The sequence below is a fragment of the Callorhinus ursinus genome, unplaced genomic scaffold (assembly GCF_003265705.2).
Source record: "Callorhinus ursinus isolate GAN/ISIS: 27379988/994484 unplaced genomic scaffold, GSC_fseal_2.0 scaffold25, whole genome shotgun sequence".
In the NCBI taxonomy this organism is placed as follows: Eukaryota; Metazoa; Chordata; class Mammalia; order Carnivora; family Otariidae; genus Callorhinus; species Callorhinus ursinus.
The window spans coordinates 28,934,228-28,952,329 of NW_027397087.1; the positions used below are offsets into that span (position 1 = coordinate 28,934,228).

The 18,102-nt window shown below is 37.8% G+C and overlaps 1 protein-coding gene across 10 annotated transcripts in view; it reads right to left on the reverse strand.

Moving 5' to 3' along the window:
* The window catches only part of HERC1 (HECT and RLD domain containing E3 ubiquitin protein ligase family member 1), a 189,597-nt gene that overhangs the window by 127,522 nt on the left and 43,973 nt on the right, over positions 1-18,102 (reverse strand). For all 10 annotated transcript variants that reach the window (XM_073877161.1, XM_073877160.1, XM_073877158.1 and 7 more), the window contains exons 2-8: positions 15,476-16,431; positions 10,279-10,374; positions 5,905-6,099; positions 4,782-5,093; positions 2,356-2,452; positions 1,642-1,785; positions 459-586 (exon numbers count right to left, since the gene is read on the reverse strand). In XM_073877161.1, the coding sequence (XP_073733262.1) occupies positions 459-586; positions 1,642-1,785; positions 2,356-2,452; positions 4,782-5,093; positions 5,905-6,099; positions 10,279-10,374; positions 15,476-16,405 (1,902 nt within the window). In that variant the 5' untranslated portion in view covers positions 16,406-16,431. The remainder of the gene's footprint in view (positions 1-458; positions 587-1,641; positions 1,786-2,355; positions 2,453-4,781; positions 5,094-5,904; positions 6,100-10,278; positions 10,375-15,475; positions 16,432-18,102) is intronic.

Sequence of the window (18,102 nt, forward strand, 5' to 3'; positions counted from 1 at the left end):
GGAAGAGGGTCAGAGGGAGAAGCAGACTCCCCGCCGAGCAGGGAGCCCGATGCGGGACTCGATCCCAGGACTCCAGAATCATGACCTGAGCCCAAGGCAGTCGCTTAACCAACCGAGCCACCCAGGCGCCCTCAATAGATTGCCTTTAAAATGTTATTTTTTTAAGGGGCGCCCGGGTGGTTCAGTCGGTTAAGCATCTGACTCTTGGTTTCAGCTCAGGTCCTCATCTCAGGGTCCTGAGATCAAGCCCCGTGTGGGACCCCACATTCAGCATGGAGTCTGCTTAAGACTCTCTCTCTCTCTCTTTCTGCCCCACCCCCTCTCTCTCTCTCAAATAAATAAATCTTAAAAAGTAAAATGTATTTTTTTAACTTTAAAGTTTAATTATGATTATTACTTTTTAGTCACCTACTCCTCTGAAATAATTTAATCCTTTTATGCTCATCCCTTATTCCTACCTGCCCTGTTGATGTTAAAGCAAGTGAAGACTGGCTCCCAGCACAAACTTTGCGAATGAACATTCCTTGTAAAGCTTCAACAACTTTAGGTTTATACACTCTGTTAGTATCTCCATGGCCAAGTTTGCCTACCAAAAAAAAAAAGCACATTCAAGTTAAACAATTTATTTGTTTTAAAGAACCTCTATTCTTTTACCTAAGTATTCATGTTGGTAAGTATCACTCATCTTTCTATCACTAACCTGACAGATGTGCAAAACTCTGTTTCTGACAGCAGAGGAGGTGAACAAATGAATGTTTTTGTTACAAGAAAGAAACAACCAACCAACAGGCTTCTGAATCTTAATTTCAAGCAATTAAAACCACTTTAAGAGAGATATGGGAAACTTTTTCTTTCTCTACTTTTAGTGGTCATATTTCTAACTTCAAATCTGCTGATGTAATAAACAGGTTGTAACAAGCAGTTTGTATGTATCTAATTATTTTTAATTTTTGAACAGAGCCAATAGTTACTGAAATAGAAAACTTGGCAAATCACTAAAGAAGAAAAGCAAATGGCCAACAACATATAAATTCAACCTAAGAATCAAGGAATTATTAATTGATACCATTTTCACTACTGAAATTACTTTTTAATACCAATTGTTTGTTGTTGAAAGACATGGGAAAAATAAGCAATCTCACACTGCTTATAGTTGTGAATAAGTGGACAAGGATTTAGTCATTCGTTGTGTAGTTTTTGATACAGAAAAATATTTGGAAACCATCTAGGTACTCAATAATAAACTGATTTTTTTAAGTTGTATTACAATTACATAAAGGAATACATTGAGCTACTTAGAAAAATGTATAGCCATAGAAAGATATTCAAAAAATACTGTCAGATAAAAACCAGGTTATAAAATATCTAAGATATACATGCCTGCTTTGGTTTTCAAAAAAGACATCTATGTGGAAATACATGTACATGTTTATATAAATACATATATACTTAGAGGTCTACCTATGTAAGTTTTAACAATGGCTATAGCAACATTCATTGAAACAGTTCATTTAAATTTCTAAAATTTCTACTCATCTTTAGAGAGTTTTCCTACATTAGGCATGTACAACAGAAAAGTACATTTTTTTTAAATCTCAAGAAAACAAGCCCAAAACTATCAATAAATAATTTTTGACATACCATTGTCTCCTCCTCCAAAAGACCATACAGTTCTCCCATCTTTAGACAAAGCAATAGTATGTGAACTGCCACAAGAAACCTCTCCTACATTGCTAATGTCTTTTACTAATGTTGGAATGTTACGGCTGTTACTGTCTCCATGACCTTGGATAAAACACACACAACAAAGAATAATGTTGTTAACTCTTTCTTTAGGACATTACTTCACAGGCAGAATAAACATTTTAAGTTAATGAGAGAAATGAGGTATTTTTAAAGTGCAATTAAATATGAAAGACAGAATCATTTCCAGTATCTATCTTCTCATCCAATCTTCTAGGCTGCTCTCAAACTGAGACACACAGTCCCTTCAGTGAATCATTAGAATATTCTATATATGCTCCTCTCCCAGCACTTGTCTAATGCTATCTAGTAACATGCTCATGTCAACTTGTTTTCACACACACTTCAGGATCATGATGTTATCTTTCTTGTCCCTGAAATCCTTCAGTGTCTGCTCATAATAGGTACTCAGTAAATACTTGCTAGATTTAATTACAGCTTAAATTTCAGCACTAGAATCCAGGTATTCATAGTATAAAACTGTCTTCCTCTGGGCTAAAACTAACAAAATAATTAACAGTTCTTTGGCCTATTAAATCTAGTCTCACTGCTTCTCTGTAACCATCATTTCTATTTTTCTGTGAGAGTAACTTCAATTTTAAAAAAGCTTACCTAGTCTTCCAAAGTCTCCTTCACCCCATGTGTATAATTCACCATCCTCTGTGACAGCAGCACTATGTCTATACCCAGCAGACACACAAACAACTACCTGCATGGCACACAAAGCACACCAAGATGAAGAACATGAATATGCTAAAACATATAGTTCATATTTGATCTTATGCACAGAGACTTCAGAGATACTGATATTCACAACTTATCCAGAAGATGCCATGTACAGTTGTAGAGGCTGTGCCCAGGACAAGGGTGCCTAAGGTCACGAAAGTACTAAAATACAGCCTCTGCTCCATGTGCCAAGCCATGAAACCTGGCTTCCACCCGAAGAAGATGATAACTTTCCTTAATTCACACAAAGGCACTGTGAAGGTTAGCAGGAGCCCTGAACACATCAATCTAATCACTTGCAAGAATACTGTATCACCAATCAAGTCTTTACTCAAAGGGTTGGCAGGGGCTAAACACTCATGGAACAATAAAAAAATATAATGTTAACATAAAACCTACAATCCTGGCTAATCAAGAAAAACTCATTACATAATAGGGATAATTCTCAAAAACATAGTGACTATTACCAATGCAGAAAGATCTAAGCACTATATAAGCTTATATTAATTAAACTCTTAGCAGTATCTCTTTACCCTCAATTAGCTGTACAGTTGATGAGTAGAATTAGAGGAATAAGAGTGTACAACAACATAATTGGGAGATGACTCATAGCTTTTACCACTGACCAAAATAGTTATTTAACAGAAAAAAAAATCTATACTAATTACTCTGTATCTTTTCAATCTCCAAAAATTAGAACTCACTTTAGAAAATTCAAAATTTAGATTCAATTAAAAATACTGAAAACCATGCAATGCCTGGGTGGCTTAGTTAAGTGTCTGCCTTCAGCTCAGGGTCCTGGGATCGAGCCCTGCATCAGGCTCCCTGCTCAGCCAGGAGTCTGCTTCTCCCTCTGCCCCTCCCCCCCAACTCGAGCACAATCTTTCTCTCTCTCAAAATTTAAAAACAAACTAACACTGAGCACCTAATACATTCTAGATAATATGCTAAAAACTTCTGAAATTTTTATCTATAAGTCAGTAATTTACTTTTTGGAATACTTTTCCTTTATGACATTCATACTAAGTTATATTTAATTAGCAATGTTTCCATTAAAAATAGAACATAATAAAATAAAATTAAAATTAAAAAATAGGACATTAAAAGGAATACAAGTAAAAAAATGTTTAAAGAATTGGAATTAAGGAAGAAAGAAGGTGCTAGAAAGACTAGAAAAATACAACTTCAAATAGTATTTATCTGAAAATTTCCTTAGAGCCCCACATTCAGTATCTTATCAAGTATCCCATGATGCTGTTCAGTGGAACATTCCAAAGCTCACTGCTTTGGGGTTGATGTCTAAGTTAAAATACTATAAGTTATAATAAAGTAAAATTCACTTGATAGCCAATCTTGTCAGACAACCTCCCATGAAGGAAAAGTGTCCCAACTTGCAATTCTGGTATAATATAAAAATTTAAACTTTACGGTGCCTGGGTGGCTCAGATGGTTGGGCGTCTGCCTTCGGCTCAGGTCATGATCCCAGGGTCCTGGGATCGAGTCCCACATCTGCTTCTCCCTCTGCCTCTATCTCTCTGTCTCTCATGAATAAATAAATAAAATCTTTAAAAAAAAAATTTAACTTTAAAAGGGTCTTATATAAAAAAACTTTTGTGGCAAGAATGTAATCTTAAAATAGAGGAACCTGTATAATTGCATATAATTTTAAGTTCAGGGAAATACCTTCACTTCTTTAAAGAAATGTAAAATAGAAATTAGAAGAGGAGATCTAGGTTCAGCTTCTTATGGTGCTAATTATTTGTGTGTGATCTTAGGCAAGTGAGTTAACCACTCTAAATGCCTCATTTCTATTAAGATGCCACCTCCTCCAACCTTATGATCTCATTACCTAATATCACACCCCACCCAAGTTAGTATCTAATACATTACTCAATTTTTTCTTTATTATTATTTGAAATCATTTTATGTGCTTACTTATTGATTATCTGTATCCACAGATTAAAAGCTCCATGAGACCATGGATCTTGTCTGTTTTGTTCACTACTGTATGTCTAAGGCCTAAAACACTGCCTAGCACTTGGAAGATACTGAACAATATTTGTGAAATGGATGATTCTCAGTTTCCTCATGTGAAATGAGAATAATGACTACCTTAAAAAGTTGTTATAAGAATTAAAATTAAGTAATGTATGTGAAAGTGTTTGGTAAACCATTAAGGCAAATATACAAAATATAAAAAGGACTTGGGGGTGGGGGGGAACTTCAGAAAGAATATATCAAAATCTGAAACATATGATCACTTATAGCACAGTGCATCTAATTATTTTTAAATACAAAAAGAAAGCGCATACCTTTCCCTGCAGAGGGCCCTGAATAAGCTTGGGATATTTCTGTGTTGAACTATTTCCATGTCCCAGTTTCCCATAATCACCATCTCCCCAACTGAAGACTTCTCCTTCTGTTGTAAAAGCTAAGGTGTGACCATCAGATCCTTTAGAAGATGAAACCTTTTTAATGGACCTGTGAGGTTCAAATGTTAACTTTTTTAAAGTGGACTGATTATTAGAATCTCCAAGGCCCAGTCTCCCATAGCTGCCTTTACCGCAAGCTCTGACAGAGCCATCCGTAGAAATAACAAAAGTGCAGTATTGTCCAGCTTCAATCTATAAGCAAAAAAACAGAACAGTAAAATAAAATGCTTCTGTGAGAATCAAAGTAAAATATTTAATGCTAGTTTTATCAAAGAGGTTCAAAGAAGTCTTTAAAAGCAGAATATGGCATAAATCTCCAGAGACATTAAACAGAAAATTAAGAAAACTATTAATGGCCTTTTCATAGTGACTTTATTGTTGAGCTCAAATTAATGCATATTTTATCTCTTCAGGGTATCTACCCAGTCATGATTCAATAAAGCAACAAAGTAAAATGTTTTAGCCTCATCTTATAATTGGTGGGTGAAGGGCAAGGAATAAAATTATCTTATAAATTCCTTAGCGTCCATTATGGCAAGGACCATATAAAATATATTTTACACTCATTTGGAAAAAACCTAACTTTAAATGAAACTAGTAATAAAATAGAAAGTCGTAGCTTGGCTAAAAGGTAGCTACAAATGTAAAAAGTAATAATAAGAAAATAAAATGCCAATCTGGCAAAAGGAAAATACTAGCTTTTGCTTAGTCTTATTTACCATTTGCATTGAATACAATGGAAAGTCTGTTGTCATTCATAATTCTTTTCAAAAATCCAGCTCCTAATTTAATTTTTTGAAACTTGGAAACCATGTTAGGGAAATGGACTAAAAATGGTTTTTTCCTGTTAAGATGAAAAAAGTGATACAGCATGGTATATAGAAACAATATAGATAAGAAACAAGAATCTTCACTCACTTAAAAAAAAAAAAAAAAACCTTATAACACTACTTACAGCAAACCGTGTCATCTACCAGTGTGTTAAGATATGCAGAGAACTCACAGTCTGAGCATCGGAGAAACTGGGAGCCAGTTTGGGCTGCAGTATTTTCTCCTGTGTGCCTTCCACCAGCTGATGGCTGCTGTTGCTCCCCCAGACATAAACCTCACAGGTTTCCGAGACGATGGGGGCATCACCAGTCTGAATACTGTCTGGGCTAGCACACGTCCTTGAGTAATCAGACGCCATTCTGCAAACCTGTTAAAATTAAAAACATGCAAAACATAGGCAAGACAGGGCGCCTGGGTGGCTCAGTTGGTTAAGCGACTGCCTTCGGCTCAGGTCATGATCCTGGAGTCCCGGGATCAAGTCCCGCATTGGGCTCCCTGCTCAGCAGGGAGTCTGCTTCTCCCTCTGACCCTCTTCCCTCTTGTGCTCTCTAGCTCTCATTCTCTCTCAAATAAATAAATAAAATCTTTAAAAAAAAAACACAGGCAAGACATTCTTAATGGAGACAGCTTTATAAATGTTGTCTGAAATTACTGTTTATTTTCCTTACTTCTAAAACTCTCAACTGCTCAAATACCTAAGAACAATACACCTAATTTTAAATACAGTTGGCTAGACTACTTACTCATGCAAAAGATACTAATAAAGGTGGCAAAAATGAGGAGGAGGAGACACATAATCAAGACTTCTTTTTAATTAATAATTATTGCACACACAGCATTACAGAAAAAAAAACTTAAAAAACAAAGTAGAAGGGGCACCTGGCTGGCTCAGTCAGTAAAGCATGCAACTCTTGATCTCAGGGTTGTGGGGCTTGAACTTTTTAAAGTTTACTTTTAGAAAAAAAAATTGATAATCCTATCACCTTAATACAACGAATGTTATCTTTTTTACTTGTGTTCTTCCAGAATTTTGCATATACACATTCTTTAACATAGTTATCACAGTGGATATATAAAAGTGATGAAATAAAAGTCACCTAAATTTCATGAATGAACTGCTTATTTTCCACCTAATGTAAAAACCCCAGTTTACTTAACCCTTTTTTTTTCTTTTTATTAACATATGATGTATTATTTGTTTCGAGGTACTTGTCTGTGGTTCATCAGTCTTACAAAATTCACAGTGCTCACCATAGCACATACCCTCCCCAATGTCCATCACCCAGCCACCCCATCCCTTCCAGCCCCCAACCCTTTTCTTTTAATTGGGACATTTATTCTTTTTGTTATATAAGCCATTTTTAAATTTTTTTTAAAGATTTTATTTATTTATTTATTTGACAGAGAGAGACAGCAAGAGAGGGAACACAGCAGGGGAACAGGGAGAAGCAGGCTTCCTGCCTAGCAGAGAGCCTGAGGCAGGCCTCAAACCCAGGACCCTGGGATCATGACCTGAGCCGAAGGCAGACATTTAACGACTGAGCCACCCTATACAAGCCATTTTTAAGAACATAGCTGTGACTACATTTTTCATTACTTCTTAAGTAGAGAAGCTCAGAAACGGGGCTACTATATCCCAAAAGGACAACAATCCTACGATTCTTGAAACATACTATAACAAACTGCTTTCCACAATGGTTCTACTATATATCACAGGCAGTACATTTTATGTATACATAAAATAAAAATCATCGCTTATTTACCATCTGTGTTGAATATAATGGTGAAGTCTGTTGTTATTCATAATGCTTTTTAAAAACCACACTTCTCCACCTGCTGTCCCCCACAACCCTGCCAGAAGGATAGGACTCAGGGTGGCCATCCCAGTTGCCCTAGCCAAGGAATACGTCTATATGAGAGTAGCAGTCTCACTGCATCCATACCAATAATAAGTATTATGCTTTTAATTTTTTGCAAACTTAAGTGGGATAAAAGAGGATGCATTATTTTAACTTGACATTTCGTTATTATAACAGAACGAGTTTTTCTATTTATTTACCACTAACTTCTGCCCATTTATTTATTAGGGCTTAATGGATTTTTAATTGGCTTATATGAACTCTATACAGTAAAAATATTAACTCTGGGGGCACCTTGCTGGCTCAGTCAGTAGAGCATGTGATTCTGGACCTTGGGGTTGTGAGTTAGAGCCCCATGATGGGTGTAGAGATTACATAAAAAAAAAATTAACTCTTGACTACAGCTGTTGTCGATTCTTTTGTCTGTATTGTAGTGTTTTTTTACTCAAACAATAGAAGGAAAACCTTCAAAAGTTAATCTTCAAAAGCCCATTAAATGGAAGGGGATAGAATAATTTTAGTCAGAATTATTAAATAGTATCCAAAACAATAGGATGACACGTGTGTTAAACATTTTCCAATGAATATGAGGACAGTTGTGAGAACATACAAAATATGTGTAAGTGAAGGCTGCCAGTCCCTAATAAAAGATCTGAAATTTTGCTTGAGACAAAAGGAGGGTAGTGGGGCCAAGAGTGTTAAATTTTTCAATCTAAAGATCTATTACAAGTTTCATATGATAAATCACAGCTTTCCTCCTCCACCCCACATCCTCCAAAAAAGAGTAAGAGAAAAAAAAAATTACTTACAGGGCCTAGAAATGTATGTTTGAAAACTGGAGCAGGGGCAGGGTAGAAATCCTGCAGCAGCAATGTCATTTTCTAAACACCCTGATTCACTACACAGAACAACTACAAGGCCAAACTTCAAGTCCACACCTAACATTCACAACAAAACTAGGTGACAAAGGTACCTCCAATAACTCTGAAATATAAGCAGATGCAGACAGTCTGGAATAATTTGATGTCTCAGAGGGCAAGAAAGCTATGAAAGATTATTAGGCCTATATCAAAAGAACTTAGGGGGCGCCTGGGTGGCTCAGCTGATTGAGCATCTGACTCTTGGTTTTGGTTCAAGTCATGATCTCAGGGTCGCGGGATCGAGCCCCATGTGGGGCTCCGCACTCAGCAGGGATTCTGCTTGAGATTCTCTCTCCTCTCTCTCTGCCTCTCTCCCTGCTTGCACTCTCTCTTTCTCAAATAAATACATCTTTAAAAAAAAAAAAAAGAACTCAGGAACCACCCTAAAGACTACTGGCCAAAGATGAAACAATATGAGTTCCACTATAGATAATAATTTAATGGGTTAAAATTCAAACAGGTTTAAGTCTATGGGTTCATAATGATATTTTTCAAATGAAATCAACTGGTCTACTCTGGAACATGACAGACCAATTCATTAAACTGGACACTAGTATATAAAATCAGTGTTAAAATTTTTAAAAACTAGACATAATCAAGCATTTAATTCAGTCTTTCTTATATGAACTGAAGCAGAGTAACCAAATAGTTGATAAGGGAATCATCTTTATAAAAACATTCCAATGAATAAATGAAAGAGGAATGATACAATTAAAGTATCACCATTTTGCAACCAATGAATTAATAAATGTAGTCATTAAGCATCAAGAGTTGCTAATACCACAACAAGAGAGACAACCAGAAGGAAACTGATGAACATGGTCATCACCAACACCATGTATAGTCTTGCCAAAGGGATCAAACCTAGGTAGGACCCATCAATCCTCAGATTAACCTCTGGATCCACCTGCCAATTTGCAGGAAATAAAAAGGACATAGTGAACTGATTATGAGTAATCAATCAGCAAAAAGCCCAGGTTCTGAACAAAAACATTGAAGGGAAAGAAAAAAATGGAGGGGAACCTATAGATTAAGAGATTTAAAAGACATCTTTTTTTTTTAAAGACTTTACTTATTTGACAGAGAAAGACACAGTGAGAGACGGAAGAGGGAGTAGGAGAGGGAGAAGCAGGCTTCCCACTGAGCGGGGAGCCAGATGCGGGGCGATTCCAGGATCCTGGGATCATGACCTGAGCCGAAGGCAGACGCTTAACGACTGAGCCACCTGGGCACCCCCCCTCCTTTTTTTTTAATAGGCAAGACTGCACTACAGTGCCTAGGAATACACACCTGGGTGACACAATGATAAAGAAATGCAAGGAAGTGATTACTCTAAAAGTCAGGATAGTGGTTGCTTAGGGGAGGAGGACAGGGTTTAAGACCAGGACATGAAAGAGCCATTTAGAATGGTTGGTAGTTTTATTTCTTTACCTGGGTACAGATTAGAAGGATATTTATTTTATAATAATTCGTTAAGCCTGACGTTTGTTTGTATGTCTTTCTGTATCTGTTTTTATTTAAAAATTTTTAAAGTTACCTGCACATGATACAAAGCTCAAAATGAATAAAAGTGTATACATTGAAAAGTATGTCTCTTTCCCATTCCTGATGTCAGACGCCCTAGCTCCACTTTTAGGGGCAAACCCTGATGCTACTTTCTTCTGCATCCTTTCCAAACACTGAGTAATTATTTTTAAGGGACAAATATATGCTATAGCATTTTATGACAAAGTAATTTTTAATGTAAAAGCCATGACTATTACATACCTCTTCAAAGAGACATAAAGCTGCCTCATAGAGTGAGCATAAGCCATCAGATGTTCTGGTTGGTTCCCTCCACTGACTCCGATCAGCAGATGAACCCTACAGTTTCAGAAGGAGAGAGACATATGTATTAAAATCACTTAAATATTCCACGGAAATATCTGAGGAACTATATATATGAGTATGAGCACTAAGATCAAATCCTAACATTAGGTTATGAAACCAACTTTTACACAGAAGTGTTACAAAAGATGGAGCTAAAGAGCGAAACAGTAAATTAAGTGTCAATCCCTCAATGACTGCTTATTCAACAGTCTTGGGCTTGACCTAGAAACAGACGAGGCAGAATTTTGCAAATTACATATTATCTGGGTGGCCAATATCCAGTAAAGGAGACCCTAGGAAATATTCTACTCTCCTGGGGCTGCCTTGCCCACCTGTCCCTGAGGATACAGGCAAGTAGAACATAGCCAGCTTGAGTGACAACCTTGACTAGAGCAGGAGAAAGTCCGTTCCTTCCTTCTTAGTTTCAGTAAACCTGAAGTCCCACAAATCAGTTCATGTAGCTACCTGACTACCATAGCAACAAAGCATCTTTTTCCTATCATAGTTGAGGAATCACAGCACCTCTCTGGGACTCTCCAGAGTGGGGCCCAATGGCTGTGACCAGAAATCATTCTGTCATTGACAAATGACAAACCAGAAAGTGAACTTGATCTCACTGCTCCTTCAAATTCCCAAATCCTTAAATCTTTAGATCACAAATGTCAAGTTCCTTCTCTGATTTAGCAACCCTATAATTGTAAAATTTTGATCAGTGGCTTTTTTCAATGCATACTATACTGTAAAAATATTTATATTCTAAATGATAAACTGGCAGATATATCATAGAAAAGTGTATCTTCTACTATAGAAGGGAGGTTGGCCTAGATGCCTATAAGATCCCATCTAACTCTAAGATTATATGATTTTATCAATTCAAACTATTTTAATTAACATGATTCCCAAGAAATGAAACAAATGAATATGTTGGCTATTTATGGCTAGTATATCAGGTACTAACCTGTTACTGCCAAATCAATTTTTCTTTTTATTTGTTTAAGGTGGTGCTTCTCAAATTTTAATGTGGACATAAATTATCTAGAGACTGTGTTAAAATACAGATTCAGGGGCGCCTGGGTGGCTCAGTTGGTTAATCGACTGCCTTCGGCTCAGGTCATGATCCTGGAGTCCCGGGATCGAGTCCCGCATCGGGCTCCCTGCTCAGCGGGGAGTCTGCTTCTCCCTCTGACCTTCTCACGGCTCATGCTGTTTCTCTCTCTCTCTCTCTCTCTCTCTCAAATAAATAAATAAAATCTTAAAAAAAAAAATAAAATAAAATACAGATTCAGTATTCAAATTCAGTAAATATAGATGGGGCCTAAGGTTCTGCATTTCTAACAAGCTCCCAGGATATGCCAATGCTGCCATCTGAGGCTCACTCTTTGTGTAGTAGGGCCAGAGAAAGCCACTTGTAGCTCTGGTGTCATACCAGAAGCTGAGTATTCAAAATTAACTAGTACTAGACATACAAGGTGTTGCCATACCAGCAAATACTCAGGGGCACAGACTCTACATAACCATAATTAGCTGTGCACTACTTCTGAGAAAAACACAATTGTAATCTGTGGCTCCATTATTTAAAGGCCACCTCTAGTGATCACCAAATCAAAAGTAGATGTGAAACAACAGCCTGCTATGCCTTCCTAGGAGCTGGTACCAGAGCCATCATAATCCCCCTTTTCATGCTTTTCTACAGTATGGAGGAAAATGTTGAAAACTGCATGAAGTTTTCAGTGACAGACAGATTTGGGTTTAAATCCAGGCTCCATCACTCACTGGATGTGTGAATGAAGGCTAAGTCTCCTTATTCTTAAACAGGAATAATGCCCATATTACTTAGGGCTGTTGGGAAGATTAGAGTTATGTATAAAACATGCTTAGCACAGTTTCTAATGTACAGTAAGAACTCAAAACTGGTAGCAGTAATTATTAATTTGCATCACGTGTACGGAGAAAGAAAATACAAGAAATCTTTAATAAATTCTTGCTAAATTTAAAAATACCAAACCAATAAAACATCCTTCAAACACTGTCACTGACTTCTGTTCTTCCCAATACAGTCAATACAGTACTCCCCACCCCCCCAAATCCACAGTTTCACTTTGAGTGGTTTAGCTACCTGAGGTCAACAGCAATCCAGAAGCAGGTGTTCCTCTTTCTGACATATAGTCAGAAGGTCAATAGTAGCTAACACTAGGTAACAATGCCTATTCATCCACCGCACTTCATCTTCATCTCATTGGCATTTTATCATCTCATATCATAAGAAGGGTGAGTGCAGTACAATAAGATATTTTGAAAGAGAAACCACATTTACATAACTTTTGTAGTATATTGTTATAATTGCTCTATTTTATTATTGTTGTTGTTTAATCTCTTACTGTGCCTAATTTATAAATTAAACTTTAGCAGAGGTATGTACGTATAGGAAAAACCATAGTACATATAAGGTTTGGTACTAACTGCAGTTTCAGGCTTCTACTGGGGGTCTTGGAACATAGCCCCCAAGGATAACGGGGGGATAACATAGTTAAGGGTGAGACTACTCTAGCCGCAGTAAGGATTAAAGATCTCTCTAAAACCCATTCTGTTCAGAATTCTTAATGTAAATAAACAATACTACATGTAGGTATTTTTAAAGAAACTAAATTTTGGAAAATACAGTACATTAAATATATAACTTTATAAAGTTTAAGCTTTATAAACTTTATAGTACATATATATAAATATATTTAACATAGGAATTTCGATGGTCTAAAGATAAGTGGAAATTAAAAAAACATAAATTCATGGTTTCATAGGTCTTCATTTAATTACCTCCCTCTCTTAAGCACCTACCATCAAAAATGTTATACCTTTTTTTTCCACATTTGTCTTTTTAAGATATTCTGACAAGGACATAAGACCGGATGGAGTACATTTCCATATATTCTTGCTATCTGGTTTTACTCTACTTAAAATTGCTTCAATGACTCCCCACTGCCTATGGGAACAAGTCTCAACACCCCATAGCACAAGATACAAGGCCCTGCCTACTTTGGCAGCTTCACCTCATCCCATTCTACCCCATCCATCCAGGGGCTTGCTCTCCTACACCTTGGTCACTTTGTGAACTATGGTCCTCTCATTTGAAAACCTCTCCAGCTCCCCACACTCACACACTTCATGTTTGTAGGCAAACTCTTCCTACTTTTCAATTAGCTCAGGGATCCTTCTTCCACAAGGCATTTTCTGCCCCTTCCCTCCAGTTCTCCTCCTGTGTCCCATCTCCTCCCACTGCAGACCTCTACCACAGCCCATTATCATTTTTTGAAATGTTTGTGCATCTGTCTTTCCTTAAACTGTGAGCTGGCTGAGGGTATGGATGCTATAAAGCTCATTTACCTTTTTTTTTTTAAAGATTTTATTTATTTACTTGACAGAGAGAAAGAGTGCACAAGCAGGGGGAGCAGCAGTCAGAGGGAGAGGGAGAAGCAGACTCCCCACTGAGCAGAGAGCCTGATGCGATGTGGGGCTCAATCTCAGAACCCTGGGATCATGACCTGAGCTGAAGGCAGATGCTTAACCAACCGAGCCACCCAGGCGCCCCTCATTTACCTTTTAAACTCAGTGCCTAACAGTATCTGGCACACAGTGCTAAATAAACACCTACTGACAAGGGCCAATGGTGTTTTTACTGCTGTTTATTCTTTCAGAATTCAGGGATATACATTGACATTATTTCCCTGCTCTTCATTTAAATATAAGTTAACGAGTATTTTGTGGACTCCCATTCAAACACAATTACTACATATGTATCATTAGTGAAAGTTAAGAATCACACAAGTAAATAAAAATAAAGGATTGAATTCATTTTTGTTAGGCCTTACATCAGGTACTCAGTTGATGGTTTTATGTCTCTCCCTTTAACTTCTAGCTTGGGAGTAAGTTTTGTCCCAGTTGTTCAGGGGTAGAGAAACTTAAGGCAGGGAAGATCAGGTCAGGTTGGAGTCCAGTGTACCAGGAGAGGATATACCTATTTTCTGAATTCTCAGACAACACTGTAAAGTATAAGAAATATGGGTTCTGGGAGTGCCTGGGTGGCTCAGTCAGTCGTTAAGCGTCTGCCTTCAGCTCAGGTCATGATGCCAGGGTCCTGGGATCGAGTCCTGCATCCAGTTCCCTCCTCAGCGGGAAGCCTGCTTCTCCCTCTCCCACTCCCCTTCTCTGTCAAATAAATAAATAAAATCTTAAAAAAAAAAAAAAAAAAAAAGAAATGTGGTTTCTGGAGACCAAGAGCATTAGACTCAATCACTACTGTGCAAGAAGGAATAATAAACGTAAATTTCAATTAATAATCATTCCTTTCCCCTAAAGCCAATCTGAGATTTAATTAAATTCAATCTAATATAGGCCTGTGGTGACTTTAGGAGAGCCAAACTAAATAAAATATACAAGATTCTTCCCCAGAATAGATCCAGAATTCTGTGGAGAGCAATCTAGTTTTCTGGGGTACCCTCATCACAATAAAGAGCTATATTATAGGGTATAACCACAGAGGTATGGAGGGAGGCCCCTTCTGATTAGGTGTTATTTGTCCCAGAATGAAAGAGGCAAACGGAGAGAAAACTAGAAATCCAACAATAATATAAACTTACATTTTACTACTTTATATATTTTATCTACTTTAAGGTAGGCCTTCATGGGAAAAAATAAATCAATTTAACACAAATACAGTAAAAGTCACATACAGTAGTCAGAAAAAACATGGGCTTTGCAGACAGACTTGGGGTTGTAAGAATTAGTTAACACAGCATGTGCCCCATAAGTGCTTAATTTGTGTATGTTTTACTTCCAATCTTTTGCCAAATACATGTGTAAATTTAGGATAACTACCAGGTTCTTCATCCTTAAGATAAGGATAAATAATATGTACCTCACATATTAACATGATAATTGAATCAGACAGTGCATATAAAGCACCTGGTTGGTAGCAGGCACTCAACAAAGGTTAACTCTTTTCCTCCCTAACTCCTGGTACTGAGGAGCAGTATATAAAAGAAGTCCAAAGAGGAATGAGATGTTTATTACAGATTAAAGACAGATTTATAGTACATACCAAAGAACGCCTCATCTGCATTAATATAGTCATAAAGCAGTCAAAGCTGATCATTCCTTCCTGGCTTGATAGTAGTTTGCTTTTCTCCATGGAATTTACAACCGCTGAAGCCCCCAAAGCCATTTCTATCCATTCAAGAAGATACCGCAAAGAGCCTCGCTGAGCTGCTAAACCAAGTAGCAACTCAGAAGCTAATCTACGACCTAAAGTGTCTGCGCCAGAATTGGGAATAGTTACTCCTTTAAGAAATGTTGTCACTTGTGATAAGCAGTCCAAACCCATCGGAGGAATCTTGCTTTCATTTGCTAAAGACAATGGTGGCAAAGAGCTGACAACTTCAATTGCAGTATGAATAACGTCGTTGCAAAGACTAAGACCAGGTCCTGACACAGGCATCATCCAACTTTGTCTTAGAAGTGCAAATAATAAACTTAGACCAGTTCGAACACCCATTTCTATAAGTGCATCAGTGCTTGACCGGGGACGTTCACTAACAGAATGGACATCTGCTGAACCAGAGCTGCTCTCCGGAGAATGCTGCTGCTGTTTCACTTTGCCTTTGTCGTGGTATTTATTAGAAAGTGCATAAAAGACACGCTGGAGTACAAGCAGTCGTTTCCGAAGTGCCCCAGCAAATGGGGAATCTGAACATACCATCTTCGCTAGTGCTAGCTGGCTGCTAAGAAGGGCATCCAAATAGTGGTCCTGCTCATCACTTGAAAGAGACTCACGCTCAAAGTCTGGCAACTGTGGTCCTTTGAGGCACAAAACTTGTTGGGGCAAAGGTACTACTTCTTTATTGCTGACCAGTTTAGAATACAGAACAGCAACTCCCTCTCTTGTAGCAATAGATTCACTATCCTCTGTAATCCAGGAGCTGTTGAGGTGTTCAAGCCATTTCAGTTTCACTGGTGGAACCATAGTTGCCATGTTGGTTTACTCTTCAGCCATTAGTTCTACAAAGGGAGATGAAAAAGCAGTCAGAAACTTACACAAATAATTCATAAAATATTTCTGAACTTCCATCTTACAGCTAAAATTAGCGATTTCAAACTGGTGAGACAAAGTCTGAACTGCAGTTAACAGGAATGTACCAGTATTAGTATTTTAGCTTTCATCAATGTACTATAGTTAAAAGATGCTAATGTTTTTTTATTTTTTAAAGATTTTATTTATTTATTTGACAGAGAGAGACACAGGGAGAGAGGGAACACAAGCAGGGGGAGTGGGAGAGGGAGAAGCAGGCTTCCTGCAGAGCAGGGAGCCCGAACCCAGGACCCCTGGGATCACGACCTGAGCCGAAGGCAGACGCTTAACGACTGAGCCACCCAGGCGCCTCATAAAATTTATTTTAAAAATTAGTGATTTCCGTACCTTTTCTCTTCAGTTTCTGGTCCCACTATCAGTATAACAGTGGGTTTTACATGCTGATCATCCTCACCCCAAATTCATATCTCCAACCCACACCTCTTCCCTGAACTCCAAATTCATATATATACAATTGCCCACTTGACCTTGCCATATAGGTATCTAATAGGCATCTCAACATACTCCACACTGAATTCCTAATCCACCACTACCACCATGCCCACCCAAACCTGTTCCTCCTGTAGGGTTCCTCATCTCAATAAATGGCAACTCTATGCTTCTACCTCCTTTGGCCAAAACCCTTGGAGTCACTCCTCCCTCTTACACTCCAAATTAGTCAGCACTACTTTCAAATATATCCAGAATCCAAACAGTTCTCACCCCTTCATTGTTAAAACCCTATCCCAAGCCATCATCTCTTGGATCCCTGAAGGAACCTTCCTACCAGTATTCCTTGCTGTACAGAGGAACCACAGTGACTCCAAAAGGGCAGAAATGTTTTTGTATATTTTGTCAACTGCTGTATTCCAACACATAGTAAGTACTCCACAAGTATTTTTTTTAGGCACTTAAAAACTAAGTCCTATGGGATAAAATATTCACAAAACATATATCCCACAAAGGACTAGCATCCAAGGTACATAAAGAATTCCTGAGGCACCTGGGTGGCTCAGTCGTTAAGCGTCTGCCTTTGGCTCAGGTCATGATCCCAGGGTTCTGGGATCGAGCCCCACATCAGGCTCCCTGCTCGGCAGGAAGCCTGCTTCTCCCTCTCCCACTCCCCATGCTTGTGTTCCTACTCTCACTCTCTCTCTGTCAAATAAAAAAAATTTAAATAAATAAATAAAAAGAACTCCTACAACTCAGTAACAATTTTTAAAATGGTCAAAAGACCGAACAAAACTTCACCGTATATGAATGGCCAATAAGCACAAGTGCTCAACATCATTATTCATCAGAAAATGCACATTAAAAACACAAAGAGATACTATTACCCACCCAGGAGCATGGCTAAAATTCGTTTAAGACTGACAATACCAAATGTTAGCAAGGATGTAGAGCAACCAAAACTCTCACAAATCGTTTGCAGGAGCGTAAAAGGGAAGAAGCACTGGTAGTTTTTTTTTTTTTTTTAAGATTTTATTTATTTGACGGAGAGAGACACAGTGAGAGAAGGAACACAAGCAAAGGGGAGTGGGAGAGGGAGAAGCAGGCTTCCCGCTGAGCAGGGAGCCCGATGGGGGACTTGATCCCAGGAC